The sequence below is a fragment of the Vigna umbellata genome, chromosome 1, assembly GCF_029865625.1.
Source record: "Vigna umbellata cultivar VRB3 chromosome 1, Vumbellata_1.0, whole genome shotgun sequence".
Lineage (NCBI taxonomy): Eukaryota > Viridiplantae > Streptophyta > Magnoliopsida > Fabales > Fabaceae > Vigna > Vigna umbellata.
In genome coordinates this window covers 69,527,094-69,544,342 of record NC_142165.1, presented here as the reverse complement: position 1 = coordinate 69,544,342, position 17,249 = coordinate 69,527,094, and the positions used below count along the sequence as shown (strand labels likewise).

General features: G+C 33.2%; 1 protein-coding gene across 1 annotated transcript; it reads left to right on the top strand.

Moving 5' to 3' along the window:
- Positions 1-6,091: 6,091 nt before the first annotated feature.
- On the top strand, positions 6,092-10,215 carry LOC124844927 (WRKY transcription factor 72A-like). The gene is made up of 4 exons (XM_088106952.1): positions 6,092-6,109; positions 8,271-8,678; positions 9,031-9,144; positions 9,301-10,215. Exons 1-4 carry the CDS (start codon positions 6,092-6,094, stop codon positions 10,213-10,215), a joined length of 1,455 nt encoding a protein of 484 aa, XP_087963078.1.
- Positions 10,216-17,249: the final 7,034 nt, after the last annotated feature.

Here is a 17,249-nt window from a genome sequence, read left to right as displayed (position 1 = left end):
TGAAATGCAATGTATCAACACAATCATGTTCTCAATGCTTTAAACAAATTTACACAATGATTAAAACATATAGCATGTAAGCAATAAAACATGTAACACATAAACAACACATGTGTTATTAATTATGTTGTCATCATAAAAGGCCAGAAGCTCTGAGATTGTAGGTTTAGCTAAGCCAGTTCTTCCCTATCAACAATCTCAACAGCCAAGAACCTAGCCAACTACGGAAGGAGCAAACACATAGACATTCCATTTCAATTTATCTGGAAAAAGGTGAAGATTGGAAGCGTGGAACTCGAACATGTAGGGAGGAAAGAGCAAATATTTAATATGTTCATGAAACCACTGCCTACAATAATGTTTCATGAATACAAAAAGATTATCAGAATGAAAGAAGGAAAACTTTAAGTTTATGGGTGAGTTTTGTAGAAATAAACTTAAATTTAGGTGTTATTAGATAAATATTATGAGTAACAATGATTATTGCATTGGGAGAAGAAGAGTTAGGAAATATCTTTATTATATTTTATAGTCATTATAATGTTTGATTTGTAATAATTGGAAACATTATGGTCTATATAGATGAAAGACCTAATGTTAGTCCTATAAATTGTAAGGCTTAATGAAATGAAAATACACACTAGAAACATATTGAGAAATATACAAATAAGTGTCATTTTCTAACAAAGTCAACATTTGCTCTCAAACTTTAATCTAAATTTAGGCAACTCAAGAGACCATGTTATCATTTGGCAGGATAGCTATAGTTTTTGTAACACTTGTTTGATGGGTAATCAATTTATACAATGATATTAAAGCTTTGGAAATACTGTTGGAGCCTCCAAGCCGAAGATGAGTGCTTAGACCAATTTCTTAATGACGTGATATCGCTCTTTACTCCGATTGTAGAGTCTAGTGAAATAGTGAGGCGCGACTTTTTACCTCTTCATAAACAAGCACCGAGCTTATAACCAAGTTGGACAATGCTAAGTACGACACTATTGTTGAGTGAGATGACAAACTTATAAGTTTTGGCAGGAAATAAATATTTTTTTTATATATATTTTGAAACATATCTTCATACTTATCATCTTTTTTTACTCTTTAAAGAATTTGAAGAAAGATTTTGATTTCTCCACAAGTTTAAAAGAGAAAAATAAATTTATTATATTTAATATAGATTAATAAAATGTTTAAGTATATTAATTAAAATCACATACTAGTTAGTGAAAGTATTTATATTAATAATTGATGATGTAATATTCAAGGTTTAACCTTTAAAATATTATATTTTAAGAGTATTTTAAAATAAATTTAAAATTATAGTCTAATAATGTTTTCTTAATATAAAAGAAGTATACATTAGTTATAACTATTCTAATGTTAAACTTGTCAATTTGGTTAACTTTATATAAAATATGATCTTAACTTACACGTGTTAGGGTAAACAAAATCATAATAACGAAAAGTACACATTAGATCAAGTTCATATGACAAAAATGTTGGGTTAGGTCCAATCTATGAATATTTTTGAAGTAAAAAGTATTATTTACAAATGAAAAAAAAAATGTTTACTTAATTTTTTTTCGCATATGAAAGACATTTACTTAATGCAAATCCAAACCTAGATCAGTATGGATAAGGTCAAGTCAAGCTTATGTCAAGTTTTAAGTTTGGTAGGACCATGCTAAGTTAATCTCAGGTTCGGATAAGTAGGATCAAGTCCAGTTTGCTTAAAATGAACTAAGTCAAGATAGGTTAAGATGAGCACGACTCATGTTGAGCCAATTTGGGCTAAACCCATTTAAGCCAAGTTAGGTTGGGCTAGGTCAATTCAAGTCTGGAAAAGCCCAATTCATATATAGTTAGGCTAAGGTTAGTATGGATAAGGTTAGGTCGAGCTAGGACCATGTAAAGCATGTTAGATTGAGCCTAGGTCAGGTCGGGTCTAGGTTAGGGAAAGTTGGGCTAGTTCTAGGTCAAACTGAGTTAGGTTGAACCTACCTCATGTTAAGTTGAGTTGAAAATAAATTTGGCTGAAATGAGTAGAGTGCGAATTGGGCCAAATTCAAATTAAGCCATGTTAGGTTGGGTGAGACATGCCTAACTTAGGTCAAACCCTTGTTGGACAATGTTAGATCTGACTTGATTAGGACAAGTTGATCTAAGCCTAAGTTTAGTTATGTTAACTTAGTTAGGTTGAGTTAAGCAAGACCACTACTAGGCCAAGTTTGTCTAAGCTTAGCCCAAATCAAGACTAGGTTAGATTGGGGCCTAGTGATGAAATATTGTGTCAAATTAGGCTTAATTAGATAAGGTTGTTCGACTGGGTCGAGCTAACCTTAATTAAGATGGGTTGGGTCATACCTAAATTAGGTTGAATAGGACCTAAGTTAAGTTGAACTAGTGTGGGTTTGTCTTACGTCAAAATGAGACTGAGTTAGGTTGAACTTAGGTCAATTTGGGTATGGTCTTGACGAACCCCTATTTGAGGTTGGTAGGAGCTAGTCTAGGTCAGGACAAGTAAAAAAAAATGGAGCCTAAGTTAGAGTTTGTCTGATTAAGTTGAGCTCAAGTCAGGTTGGATTAAGGCTAAACCAAGTTTGGTCTAAGTTGAGATTAGATTAAGGTTAAATGAGATTTTTTGGGCCCATGTCAAGAAAGATATAGTTGGGTTGGGCCAACTCATGCAAAATTTACTTAGACCGGTGTCAAACTGAACCCAAGTCAAATTGGATCAAGTTAAGTCCCAACCTTACAATTAAGTTGCATATAATAAAGGCTTAATATCACTGTTGGTCCCTTTTTTTGTAAACTATGTTCGATGTGGGACTCATTTTTTCGAATGTTCAATGTAGTCTCTAATTTCGTAATTTATGTTCAATTTGGTTCTTTTCGCTGATGACGTTTAAATCGTTAACGACGTAGATTCTACATAAGAAAAACAAAATGAGTTGTCACACAATAATGCCCACAATGGCTGACTCACATCATTATCTCACCCCGTAATCATCATTTTCCCCAAATCAAAAACCCTAATTTTTGTAGGTTTTTGTGATTTAATGGAAAACAATTTGAGGGTTTTGTTCCTTGCAGATGGTTTTGTGTCATCCATGGAGGTTAAACAAGTTCAATGGTGGTGCAATTTGGGATTTAAACAGGTTTTCACGGAAGGTTCAATTTCGCGAATGAGGGGTTCATCGTGAATTGGGTTTTTGCGATTTGTGTTGATGATGATGCACGAGAAAGATGATATATGTTGCACAACCTATTGCGATGAAGAATCTCTGTTACGATTTAGGAGTTGAACGTGATTTGAGCGAGTTAGGGTTTGGTTCAAAAAGATTTGGGATTGTTGCGCAAACTAGGGTTAATGTTCGAAGCAAATTTGAGAATTCTGGGTTTTCTACAGGTTCGATGGTTTGTGATTTTTGGGATTTCACTTTGCAGGTTCTTGTGAAGTTGGAATTCTTTAGTTCACGTGGAGAAGATGATGGCCTGAGTCTGGTGCATAACGACGTGTTGATGGAAGGAAAATTGGGGTTTCTGATTTGGAGAAGATGGTGATGATGTGGCGAGATGAGTGACAGGTCATTCCATTTTTTTTACGTGAAATCTGCACCGTTAGCAATTTAAACGCGTCAGCGAAAGTGACCAAATTGAATATAAATTACGAAATAAGGGACTACATTGAACATTCAAAAAAAATGAGTCCCACATCGAACAAAGTTGATGAAAATAGGGGACCAACAGTGATATTAAGCCTATAATAAAAAATAATTAAACACTAATTTATAATTAATGTAAAATATGTATGAATCAATTTGTAATTTAGAATATTTTAAGTACTCATTCAATTTTAAAATATTTAAAGGTTAATTAAAGGTGAATCTACTTTCAACCTCATCTTAACTCATTTTATGTGAAGATTTTGAATACTTAGATTTTTTACCATCTACTCATTTAATAAAAAGAAGAAACTTATTTTAGAATTTGGTTAATAATATAACTATAACAACTCTATCTAATATACACTTACTTGTTTTAGTAAATTGATATATTTGTATTAATTTTCTCTTTTATATCTTAAAAAATTTAAAGTTTTAGCATATCGATAACTTTTTTAAATATTAAACCAAATACATTAATAAAATATAAACAAATCAGATGTAAAAATTTGTAAAAAGACAGAAAAATAATTTTAAAATAATAAAGAACAAAACTCGAGCCCTTGTATAAAAAGTAGTAGCAAGTTTTAAATATTGTGAGTGTCTTGTTTAACTCATCAAAATTTCTCATTTATATATAAAAAGTAGAACTTTGTTTTTGGTAACTCAATGATTTTTCTGAGTGAATATCACTTAAATAAAATTCTACTTATTTTGGCTTAAATAAAATACTAAATGGGCAAGGTTTTTTCTACTAGAGTCATGCCTATGGACAATAACAGGGCTTTGGTCCATGACTATTAACCTTCAGTTAAAACTATATTATACTTCCCAACCTATACTTTGAAGTTTCAAGACCTAAAATATTTTCAAACAAGCTTTAAGTTAAGTTAATAGACACAACACAGATAACACACTGAAATACCAATTAGAATCCATGAGATATAGTCAATAATTGATTAATGTATTGTGTGTATAATTGCCTTGCCGGCCCTTAAATTCCCACAAAACGTGTCAAGTTGGTGACTGAAAGCTGGATTTTCACTGCTTAGCATATAGCTGCTGCCTGCAGAAATGACCCTTCAAAGGTAGGAATAGCTTTCAATGGACTTGTGCTTGTAACTAAGACCTCGATCGTTGAAATAAAGTATTAGTTTTGCTGCTCATGCCATGTGGACCATGATATAATTGCTATACAATGAAACGTTGGTCATTAGTTCGAAGAAAACAAACAAATACTAATAAATAGGAACAGTAACAGTAACATGTAGGTTGGATGACTTGGGTCATTAGACCTACACAATGGATGTATAATAAGGATAGATACATAATAAATGATGTTAATATTGGGTACATTCAACCTTCTTAAGCAAACTAAAAATGATGCGAGAGACATTATTTTAATAAATGTTGTTATATTTTAGCTGACTTTTCTGAAATTTTAAAACATTGTTTTAATGATATTATTAGTCTGCATCTATTTATATATGAACGTGTTGGGGTGTGTCAAGTGTTATATGACCTCTTGACTGAGTTTAAACATTTGAAATGACACATCTTTAATGAGTAGTTAACCAACCATAAAGAAAACATCTAAATTTAACTGACCCTTTGAGCAAGAAATGGAACGCAATGAACACCAACCAAACGCTCTCCTGCTGCATATCTAAGGTTTTATAAACTATTATATAGTCAAAAAATTATGCCATGCATATAAATGCAGCCATGATAGCAGTTACGCATGACATTAGGAATTATTTATTCTTAATTATGTATATAAAGAATGCTTTGAATAATATCTAATAACAATTTTAAAGGAAGGGTTCTTAATTTTTATAGTGGACATATATATATAAAGTTTCATTTGTGTCTTTTCTTTATTAAAAGAAAGTACAAAAGTATAAATACAACCTTGCTATGGGGAATTTGTCGGAAATATATGACTTTATGGTGGTAAAAAGAAAGGAAGGTGTAAATATAAAAATGGCACCGAAATTGAGGACCCACACAAAATCACCATATTCAAGGTTGATGAGAAACATGGCAGGTGAACTTTGACTCAAGTCGGCATTTTTGTGACGTTAATCTTCAAATCTACTGTTATTTGATGTCTAAAATACTAATTACATAGCCATTAGCCATTGTCATTAGAGTTGAAATGCTGAATTATATAATGTTCATTCTTTTAATCATATGTATAAGAAATCAACTAATACACAGAAATATATATAAAAAAAGATCACTGTTTGTTCTTTACACGCTCTTGACGTGAGGCTGGCAACACCATTCAAATTTTAGCTTATATTATCGAAGTCAAAACTGTTGGCTTCAGTATATAACAAAGCCAGTCCTATATTGTGATGAGAGGAAGAAAACATTGATCCATTAAGAGTTTGTACCTTTTTGTTTGGCAAGAATACTCCATGGACGTTAGCAATAAGGTGATTTTTTCTTTATTCATTTGTGGTGTTTCTGATGTTTATGATTAGCAATTTGAAGTTTTCGTTAATGTTACTTTTCCAGTTTCCTTATGACTCTGTTATGAAGTAGAAGTCAATGATAAATATAGAATTTCTGAGATGGTGCATGCATGCTAGCTTTAGTTCTTAAAAGCATCAATTAAATGTTAAGTTTAATAATCATAGATGTGAATTGAGTGATTGTGTTGTTGTCCATTTATTTCACTTTGACAAGGACTGGCCTAGTTTCCCAATGTTTGAGTCAATTATCTCATGCTTCTGATGGTGTGTTAGTGAGAGGACATATTTGAGTATACTTGAGAAGATCATTGAACACAAACATGAATGACAAGGTAAAGAGCTAGGTTGAGTCATAAAGATTCTTGATTTCAGCCAGGAAAAATATATTCATTCATATAGTGCAAAATAAGTTTGGTTAAATTCTTCAATCTGAAAAAATTATAAAATGATGAGTTAAACTAGACTAAATAAGAAAATATCAATTGGCACATATTTCGCTTAAACTTTCATATTTTGAAAGAGTATATTAATTGATAAGCTTTTTAAGAAAAAACCACTGGTATTTTTAACAATGCTACCAATACTGGTTTCTCTTAACTGGGAAATTTATTCTAATATCTGATAAGTTCGAAATGTTCGGATGGCGAACAGGTATAGGAAACAACAATTCTTTTTCTAAGAGTATACTGTATTGTCTTGTTTAAATGTTTCTGTGCATTCTCTTTCCTTTTACATTGATGGAGAGGAAGAACTATTTTGATTTCTTTTTGAAATCTCTGATGAAGCTCTAATAATTCTCCAAATGCTATGTTTCCGATAAACCACATTAAAATTTAAATGGGTTCATATTGTTTGTCCAACAAAAAAATGTTAGTGGAACTCATGATCTATTTTGAGAGGGAATAATCATGACGTCGGAAGTTGGTTTTGTTTTTAAAAGATATATTATTTCGAAGCTTTTGAGATTTAAGAAAAGTGATATTGATTTTGTTTGACAAGAATTAATTTAAGATGTTTCTCTATTTTTTTTTTATAAAAATAAGTACGTTAATTTTAAGTATTTGTAAACGACTAATTAATGATAGATATTTAGTTATATTAACTAAACTAAACTAATCAAATTTTTTAATCGTTACGAATTAGCTAATTAGATATTATAAAAAACACACAAGAGAAAAAAAATCATTTTCTTATAATTTTTCATATAGCTACCCATCACATTTTGTTTAAGCACAACCTTAGTCACGAAAAAGTTTAAAATTGTAAACAAAATAATATAATTGATACTAATATAAATCATGAATTTAAATTGCAATTAGTTGGACGTTTGGCACATGTTTCTTAATTAGCTTTATTTTCTTCCTAATTTTTCCATTTTACAAAGAAACTTAACAGCAGCCATGACTTTCAGATAAAATATTATACTGTAAGTCTGGTATATATTTGAATTAATCATGATTTAGTGCCATGAAGTTAGTGGTCAGAGTTAATGTACTTATATTCTTACTCAATCCAACGTGAAAAACGAAAAGCATGTCTTTCCAAGTTCAATGATTATACTTACGCCCAAATCTCGGCCAAATTCTTCAGCACCTTCCTTTTCTCCTACATGTGTCCACAAGAGAACTAATACTTGAGTAGATAAAGAAAAATTGCATTGAAAAAGTGAACATTTAGGACATTTTCAAGCAGAAAACTGTAGGTTTGTGCTTTTTTGATTCTGGCTTGTAAGTACAAACGAAGAATTATTTGGCTTTGCTATGTTTTACTGTAAATATTGATGAGTATGTTTACGTTGACTAAGAAAGGTAATAATCATGAACTCTTTATTTAATAATCTCAGTGACACAAGAATCACAGTTGCCACGAATGGATGGATTGATAATAATAACTTGTTCCTCAACTTTCAACGTACAATATTAGTGTATGTCGTAATTCATTGCACCATGATTCCATCATGCTGTGTATTAAGTTTAAGTGCCTAGTTATCCTACCAATAATAACACTGAATTTTTCATCTACTTCACATCACACAGCAAAGGTGTGGAAGAGATATATATACACACACACACACTTGCTAATTATAGCTTGTCTTAGGTCTTTGATCTGTTACAACATGCAGGATCATAAGCTTGAAAGGGAAATGCGAGAGGTTGGAGAACTTTCATTGGTAAGGCTGGTAAATGATTCAACTAGTGATGAAGAGAGTGAACCTGTTTCCCTCTCTCTTGGAATTTCATCTACAGGTAAACATGAGAAGAAGATTAGAACTGAAAATAGTAGAGAAAATGAGGATTTGAAAGAAGGACTTTCACTTGGATTAGGTATACGATTTGACCCTTCAGCTATACAAAATCAAAGCACTGAAAGTAGGTGTGATGGGGAAATGAAGGAAGAGGAACTCAGAGAGATATGGCCACCCAGTAAAGTTCTCAAGACAATGAGAACTTGGGATAAAAGTGAAGCTTCTCAACATGCTGAAGTCAAGAAGGCTAGGGTTTGTATCAGAGCAAGATGTGATAATCTTACGGTTAGTTTTTTTTTTTTTTTTATTTCTCTCATCTTTCCTTCTAACTTTATCACTAAGTCACCTTATCACTCCTAATTAATAATAGAATAAACTTAATCTATTGAACATATTAAACATTGATTTCTTCTTTTTGTCTTTCTATTTTCATCTTTGTCAACATGTTGTGAGAGGCTTAGCTTGGTAACCATTATTGACATTTAATACAAACTATAATTTGTAGGTATTGAGATAGATTCTTACTTGGATTATATAAAAGATACTAAAAATTGCATCCAGATTTTGTCTTACTAATATACCATTTAATAAATTTCAATGTTTTCTTTTAATCCTACTTGGTTGAAATTTTGTACAGATGAATGATGGTTGCCAATGGAGAAAATATGGACAGAAAATAGCAAAAGGGAATCCATGTCCCCGAGCATACTATCGATGCACTGTTTCCCCATCCTGTCCTGTGAAAAAACAGGTATACAAAATTTTCTAGTGGATTGTAAGGTAACAAAAGAGAATAGGTCAGAATGAAATTGTTGCACACAGCCATTACCCAATAACTTCTATAAACAACTTTTTCCTTTTTCATTGATTAAATGATTAAACCTTATTACTTGCTTCAAATTTTCAGGTTCAAAGATGTGCTGAAGACATGTCAATCTTGATTAGCACTTACGAAGGAACTCACAACCACCCTCTTCCTACTTCAGCCACTACCATGGCCTACACAACTTCTGCTGCTGCTTCCATGCTTCAATCTCCTTCATTGACCACACAACTAGGACTACTCAATTCAGATACTGTCCCTCTCCTCAATTCTAATGTTCTTTATAACCTTAATGCCCTAAATTTCACATCAAGCTGTCACCATGTTTCAAAATCACCACACTTATTCTTCCACAGCTCCCCTATTTCTACCTCTAGTTCTCACCCCACAGTTACTCTTGACCTTGCCACTCCTCAAACTTCACCTCACATTGGAAATTTCACCCCAAGCTTGTCTTTCATACCAAAATATTCATCAACCAATGTTGATTTTCCCTCGAGTACTTTCTCTCCTTTGCAATCTAGTGTGCTACATTCACCTTGTTATGGTGATTACTTCAACTATGAGGGATTGATCACCCCAAATAGAAACCTTAACGGTTCCCATATGAACACTGGAAAACAACCATTCCTGGGACATCTTTGTCGATCCAATAACATTACCAACCATGCAGTTTCTAAGCAATCTTTACCTGATTCCATTGTAGCTGCATCCAAAGCAATCACTGCTACCCCAAAATATCAATCTGCTATATTAGCAGCTGCCCTCACAGCTTATGCTGGTAATGGGCTAAGAGAAAATCATGATGAGGCCCAAAGTGCCGGTTTGGACTTAAATCTAGGTGGAGATATGCCATACACAACCAAGACAATTTACCCAAATTCTAATCCATCAAGGTACAAGAGAATGTCATTTTCTGCTCCTACTGCTCCGAAAATAAACTCGGTCATATTTCAGCCATCACATGCATCTAAAAGTAACCTATTGTTAGACCAATAGAAGTGAAATCAATAATGTACACATTACATCATGATCGAAGCCTATCTAGATTGGGAGCTTCACAATGTTTATAGCATAGAGGCACAAAAGTTACATTACATATCATTGCTTTCCAAGTTGTTCTTTTGTGCTGCAAGGAATGGAAAGGATTATTGTTGTTTGCATTTCAAAACTTCATAATATTGATGTGTTTGATAGTAAATTTACATTTAGATTAAATTATTTTCAGTTTCTTTCTTTATTTGGAAAGTTGAATGTGGTCGTTCTATTTTCAAACCGTTCAATTCGATTCTTTAATTTTTCTAAAAAAACCAGGTATCATCTTTTCTATCTAAATAAATTATGGCAAAGAATATATGCTGGTGTACGTCAGCATAATTTAGAGAAAAAAAGGGTTACATGAAATTTTTTGAAACATTAAGAAACCAAATTTAATTCTTTAAGAATAGAAAGACTAATAAAATTGTGTATATGAATAAATTGATTAAAAACTAATTATATATATATATATATATATATATATATATATATATATATATATATATATATATATGTTTATTTATTAGTAGTATGTGTATTTAGAATAAGTATATAACTACAATTTTCTTTTAAAAGCAGTTGCACATTCGGATAAAGGGATAGTGCTTATCTACTATCCGGACCATAATAAAAAAATTTATTCATTTTTGTTTAAAAAATATGAATATTTTAAAATCTATGGTTATACGTGGATATCTGGAAATGTTTAAAAAAATATATTTTATAAAAATTTTAAAATAAAATCTAAATAAAATTAAAAAAATATATAAATTATAATATAAATTAAATTAAATATAAATTAAAATTTAATTTTAATTAATTTTAATCTAATAAAGTATAAATTAATTTTAATTTTAATTAAATTTAACTTAATAAAATATAAATTAAATTTTAATTTTTGTTTTTGTGGGTAATGGATACCCACGGTATATATAGTATGATATTCGCATTCGACCCGTTTATAAATGGGTATTAAAATATTTCTAGGTATCAAATATTTGTTCTGGATTTTATCCATGGATTTACACGAATATTTTTGGCATCCCTATTATTGTTCCATCCCAGTTGATACAAAGTCATGCCTACATGTATTGACATGCCAAAATAAGGAAATGTAACCTCAACAAAACTGAAGGCTTTTCTTATAGATTCTTAGTTATACACATTTCATTGAAGAGGTTAGGAAAAGGGAAAAGGTGCATACTTTTGTTGTTAAAATTAACCTTTAGTTTGATCCTTATATTTATGCAATGTAATGATGAATATTTATGAGGGCTTTCCCGAATGTTCTATACTTTACATGGAGAGTATTCATGGATAAGATCCTAACAAAAGAGAACTTAGTACACAGGGGGTAGCATTGGACAATAATAGCGATGTATATTGACATATACCAAAATAAGGATATGCAACCTCAAAAAAAACTCAAGGTTTTTTCTATAGACTCTTAGGTATACACATTGCATTGAAGATGTTAGGGAAAGGGAAAAAGGTCCATACTTTTGTGGTTAAGATTGACCCTTAGTGTTATCCTTTCATGTGTGCAATTCAATGATGGATTAAGATGGCTCTCCCCCAAATGTTCAACACTTTGCATGAAGAGTATTATAAGATCCTAATAAAAGAGAATTTAATACATAAGGGTAATAGGGATATATATTGACATGCCAAAATAGGGATATGCACCCTCAACAAAATTCAAGGCTTTTCCTATAGACTCTTAGGTATACACATTGTATTTAAGAGGTTAGGAAAAGGGAAAAATGTCCATACTTTTGCAGTTAAGATTGGCCTTTAGTTTGATCCTTATATGTGTGCAATTCAAGGATGGATATTTATGAGGGCTCTCCGAAATGCTCAACACTTTGCATGGAGAGTATTGATGGATAAACTATGAGACTTACACTAGTAAAAAATAGGGTTTTTAAATCGCGTATTATGCCTCGGTTTTTGAAGACCCGAGGCATATAAAAATACGGTGGCAGAAATGTAATTTTGGAGACACTATATGCCTCGGTTCTTTTAAACCCGTTTTTAAAAAAGGTATACTGCACCGGTTCTTTTAAACCCGCTTTTGAAAAAAAGTATACTGCACCGGTTCTTTTAAATCCGCTTTTGAAAAAGGTATACTGCACCGGTTGGAAATTAACCGAGGCCTATATTTGCCTCGTTTTAGGGTTAAAGTTCAAAACTTTTTCAGTTTCACTATTCTTCTTCCCGCAAAACCTCCCTTCCCGCAAAACCTCTCTGCTCGCTGTTCACCACTGCTTTTTGCTTCGGCCGCTACGCCACCGCACCACTGCCCCGTCGTCTCAGTTTCCCCTGCCACCGCACCACCGCCCCCGTCGTCCTTCCCGCAAAACCTCTCTTCCCGCAAAACCTCTCTGCTCGCTGTTCACCACTGCTTTTTGCTTCGGCCGCCACGCCACACCACCGCCACGCCCCACCACCACCGCTGGCTCAACCTCTGGGCGTCGTGGTTTCGCCTGTTCTTCATCGTCGTCACTGGTCCTTGCCTCCCCGCCGTCGCCACTACCAAGTCCACCACTGCCGCCGTCGCCACTGGTCCTTGCCTTCATTGTCCACCATTGCCACCTGTTCTTCTCATCAACCACCGCCGCCTGTTCTTCTCATCGACCACCGACAACCACCGTCGCGTATTGGGGTTTGGCTGGACACTGAATCGATAAAAGTTTGAAGCTTTGGTGTTAGGTTTTTTTGTTTGATCTTGAACTTTTATTTTTTGCTGAAACTCTTGGTTGGTCTTGGGTGATTTTCGGTGATGAAGGGATTGAACACACGGTAAAGCTTGGGCTGTTTTCTGGTGTTTTCAGGTGATGAAGGGATGAAGGGATGAAGGGATTGAACACACGTTGTGCGTTCAGGATTTCTATGAGGGTTTTCAGGTGAAGCGAGTTCAGGATTTCTATGAGGTCAAGAATGAGGTCGGAGCGGTCCTCGCAGCACAGCGAGGCCTTGAACACCAGCCTCCCATCGCTACCGTAGTCCCCGCCGGTGGAGAGCACCGTGATCTCGTCGGTTTCGGACGGAACCGTCTCCAGCTTCCCACTTCTGCTTCCCTGTGCTTCACTTCTGCATCCCATCGCTGCTTCCCACTTCTGCTTTCCTGTGCTCCACAATGTCCAGAAAAAAATGCTTCCCTGTACTCCACGATGTGACAAAAATAAAAAAAATAAAAAAAAAATACTTTACTGCCTCGGTTCAGGTTTAAACTGAGACAATATAAGACAACATACTAACTCGGTTTACAACCGAGGCATAAAAAGAAGACTTTTTACCTCGTTCGTATATGCCTCGGTTTCTAAACCGGGGCCTATAACCAAAAACAACCGAAGCCATTTGCTTCTGCTGTACTAGTGTTATGCAAAGAAAAAGATGAGAACATTACACATTTATTTTATGGTTGAAAGCCAAAGGAGTCTGATAGTTGTGTGACAAATGGGTAGGAGTAACATGGATGAACCATAATCAACCCAAAGCTCATTTCCAACACTTCCACCTAATGGAATTAAATAAAAAACAAAATAAAATTTAGAAGGGAGTATGAATAATAGTTACTTGGGCCATTTGGAATCATAAGAATAAGATTATATTTAAGAAAGAAAATGTAGATACAAAAGAAATTTTTGTTTGACACACCTAAATGCATGGTTATGGATTAAGTATAAATTACCTAATGTAACACTATCATACTTTGACTAGTACTTAATTTTGGTTCAAAGTTTAAAATCTATGTGAAAATGAGTATCTTCATTAGAGCATGTTGTACCTATTTTGTTGGGCAAACAATAGTTTGGTACCTAAGGCTATCATAAGTACAATCTAGCTATCATGAACCAATTAACTCTAAGTGAAAGAACATATTAAAAGTGTATCTATGCCCATCAAACATGGAGTAGGGCTAGAAACAGGACAAAGTAAACTATGAGCACAAATATCCTTTAAAATTTTATCATAACTCACCTAGTAGTATACGAGGTTTTGAAAGTTAAATTAAGAAATATTTAGTCTTGGAAGTATGTTTGTGCTTGTCAAAGCATAATACATGGTCAAATAATGGAACACAAGAAGTGCAAAAATAGGGGAACGGAAAGTAGAGGAAACAATCATGGGAAGATGAAAGAGCTCCAACAATAGAGCAAAAGATCAAAAAGGCACATCATGACACAAGAAATAAGGACATAAGTATCAATGGTTAAGCCACTCTTTGGACCAAAGCTGGATAGAGAAATTCATAAACACAAGTACAAAATTAGAAATGAAATGATTATAGGACACCCAACTCCTGGAAGGCTTTAACCTTGAACCGTCTCAACTGGATGAGGGATTAATATAAATGTACATAAACATTTTGCTTTAGATCTTATGTTATTATTAAAAGGATTGTTTCAATTTATGTTATTATTAGTGTTAAAATAGAATGGCTCAATTTCTCACACTAAGAGGGGGTGAATTGGTGAAACTTAAAAACAAAGTCTTTTAAAATCTTTTTCTCAAAAGGTGATGCCTTTAAACCTTTCTTGAAACGCAAGGTAAAAGACTTTCTAATGCAGTGGAAACTTAATTGAATAAGTACCGAGTAAAGTCGATTAAAAGTAAAAGAGTAGTGATCAGAAAATTCAAACACTGCTTTTTATACTGGTTCGGCCAACCTACCTACATCCAGTGTCCTTCCAACCACGGGAAGCAAATGCACTATAATGATCAAGGTTTTTACAACAAGGTTTTTATAGAGACCTCAGGTCAAAAATATAAAACACCTCTCTAACCCTCTAATCAAATATAGGCAGTACAATAACTAGACCAGCAGCAAGAATCCCCTCTCCTGCTGTCTAAACTCTTTGAGACACCTCTCAAAGTCAAGAACGCCACACGCTCTTCTTCCTGTAGTCACAACAGGGAACCTCAATCTAATCTTCACTAGATTGTAGACTCTAATCTCATAGTTACACCCAACGTGTGCAGAATTGATCAGCCCTTTGAATACACAGCAAACTTTCTCTTCACGAAATCACAAGGAGATGATCACCACTGTCACTTCTTGATTCTTGGAGCTCTTATTCTCTTTCTGCAAGATAACACTTTCTGAAAAATATCACACAAACTGTTAGATTCACAAAAGTTCTTAAAGAAATCAAATTCGCGTCAATTTATAGTATAACACATCTCTGACGTATTTTAATCGACTAAGCTACTAATGCAGTCAAATATAACAATTATGTTATAACAGTTAGCAACATTCAAAGCAATTAATTGAATTCGCAATTAATGTAGTCGAATGACATTTAATGCTTGGTCAACATATTTAAAAATATGACTGTTAGACAGTTATATCCAGCATTAACAGAATTTCAAAACAGTAACAGACTTAGTCGAATGCAACACACATATAATCAACTATGTAACAGTGTAAATCATAGTTTTGAAAAACTTTCTCTTTGAGAAACCTCACAGCACACTTTGAAAAAGGTTTGTGCAAAGACACGAGTTTTAATCGACTCACCCCATAATGAAATCGACTTAAAACTGTTGTTTTGCCACACAATTAAAATTCAACATTAGTGTTTGTGGTTTTTCTCATCCAGAAACATGAAGCATTCATGTATAAAATCACATATACATCAGAGTGAAATAAGTGAAATGCAACGAACAACACAACAACAACACAATCATGTTCTCATATACGCATATAACATGTAAGCATAGAACATGTAACACATAATACACATGTGTTATTAATTATGCATTGTCATCATCAAAAACTCAGATATTACTGAGATTGTGGGTTCAGCTAAACCAGTGCTCCCCCTATCAACAATCTCCCCCTTTTTTGATGATGCACAACCATGATTAATAATCAACCATGTTGCACAACTCGATACCAATCAATTACCAAACAACATAATTCTTCCCCTCTGGACATTAGCAAAAAAGGTAAGCACAATGGTATTGATATACACATAATCAAGCATACAGAGATGCATCAGATAATCATCAAAAAACAAATAATGGTGTTCCCCCTGTTAAAGATATTCAGATGATGTAATATATACTCTCCCTCTTAAATGTAGGCATGTGAAACATCTCAAAGTATATGCAATGCTCCCCCTGCCATTATGCATGTTTTAATCTCAAAACACAGATGCACAATATAATATTCACAGTATATATCAGAGCATATGTTAAAATTGTATCAGATCAGAAACAATACAAAAACATTAATGCAACGATGATACAATATCATTGATCAAAAGCAATATAATCTCTTAATCATCTCAAGTCAACTATAGCAAAGAGATATATTGAAAGAAAAAAGTTAATAGCATATATATCAATAGTTAAAGATATTAGATAATCAAATATTGGAATCTTTAACCCCTGTTGATATACAATCGATTTGCCCTCAGTCATAATCGACTTCATTGCTTCCCCGTGAATTGATTTACCAGTTTTATCCATCCAGTAAGCAATGTTCCTGCAAAACTTTTCAAGATCTTTCTAGATCAAGCATTTTAGAATCAATATGATACAAGAATTAACACAGGTATAATATAAGTATGCAAATGTATGAATGTAACAGTAATCAACAGTTCATTCGCATACATGCATAGCATAATCGATTTTAATAACTTTTGATTTCATTAAAATCAACCATAGAGTACAATCAGATAAAGCCAAGACAAGAATGGCATATAAAGTCATCTATTACAAAAGAAAACAAGACAATACAATCAACACAAAAAATAAATCACTACAACCAAAACAAACTAAAAGTTTTAATCACAAGACCCTTATTCTGTTTCAGATGACTCCTAGAATCCTCATCAGAACCCCATCAGTTGATTCTTCTGTTGATGTGGAGCTTTCCACATAATTCTTGATAATTTCGTCCATTTTTTCATTCATTCTCATAAGTGATTTCTTCATCATGCTAGCTCTCTTGAAGACTTTCTCCCAAACTTGTTTACCACAAA

What these genes read in the sequence shown, in the direction of transcription:
- LOC124844927 (XM_088106952.1), top strand. An exon ending in CAAGATGTGATAATCTTACG is followed by an intron (nt 8,679 to 9,030) that starts GTTAGTTTTTTT and finishes AATTTTGTACAG; the next exon opens with ATGAATGATGGTTGCCAATG. An exon ending in CCTGTCCTGTGAAAAAACAG is followed by an intron (nt 9,145 to 9,300) that starts GTATACAAAATT and finishes TCAAATTTTCAG; the next exon opens with GTTCAAAGATGTGCTGAAGA.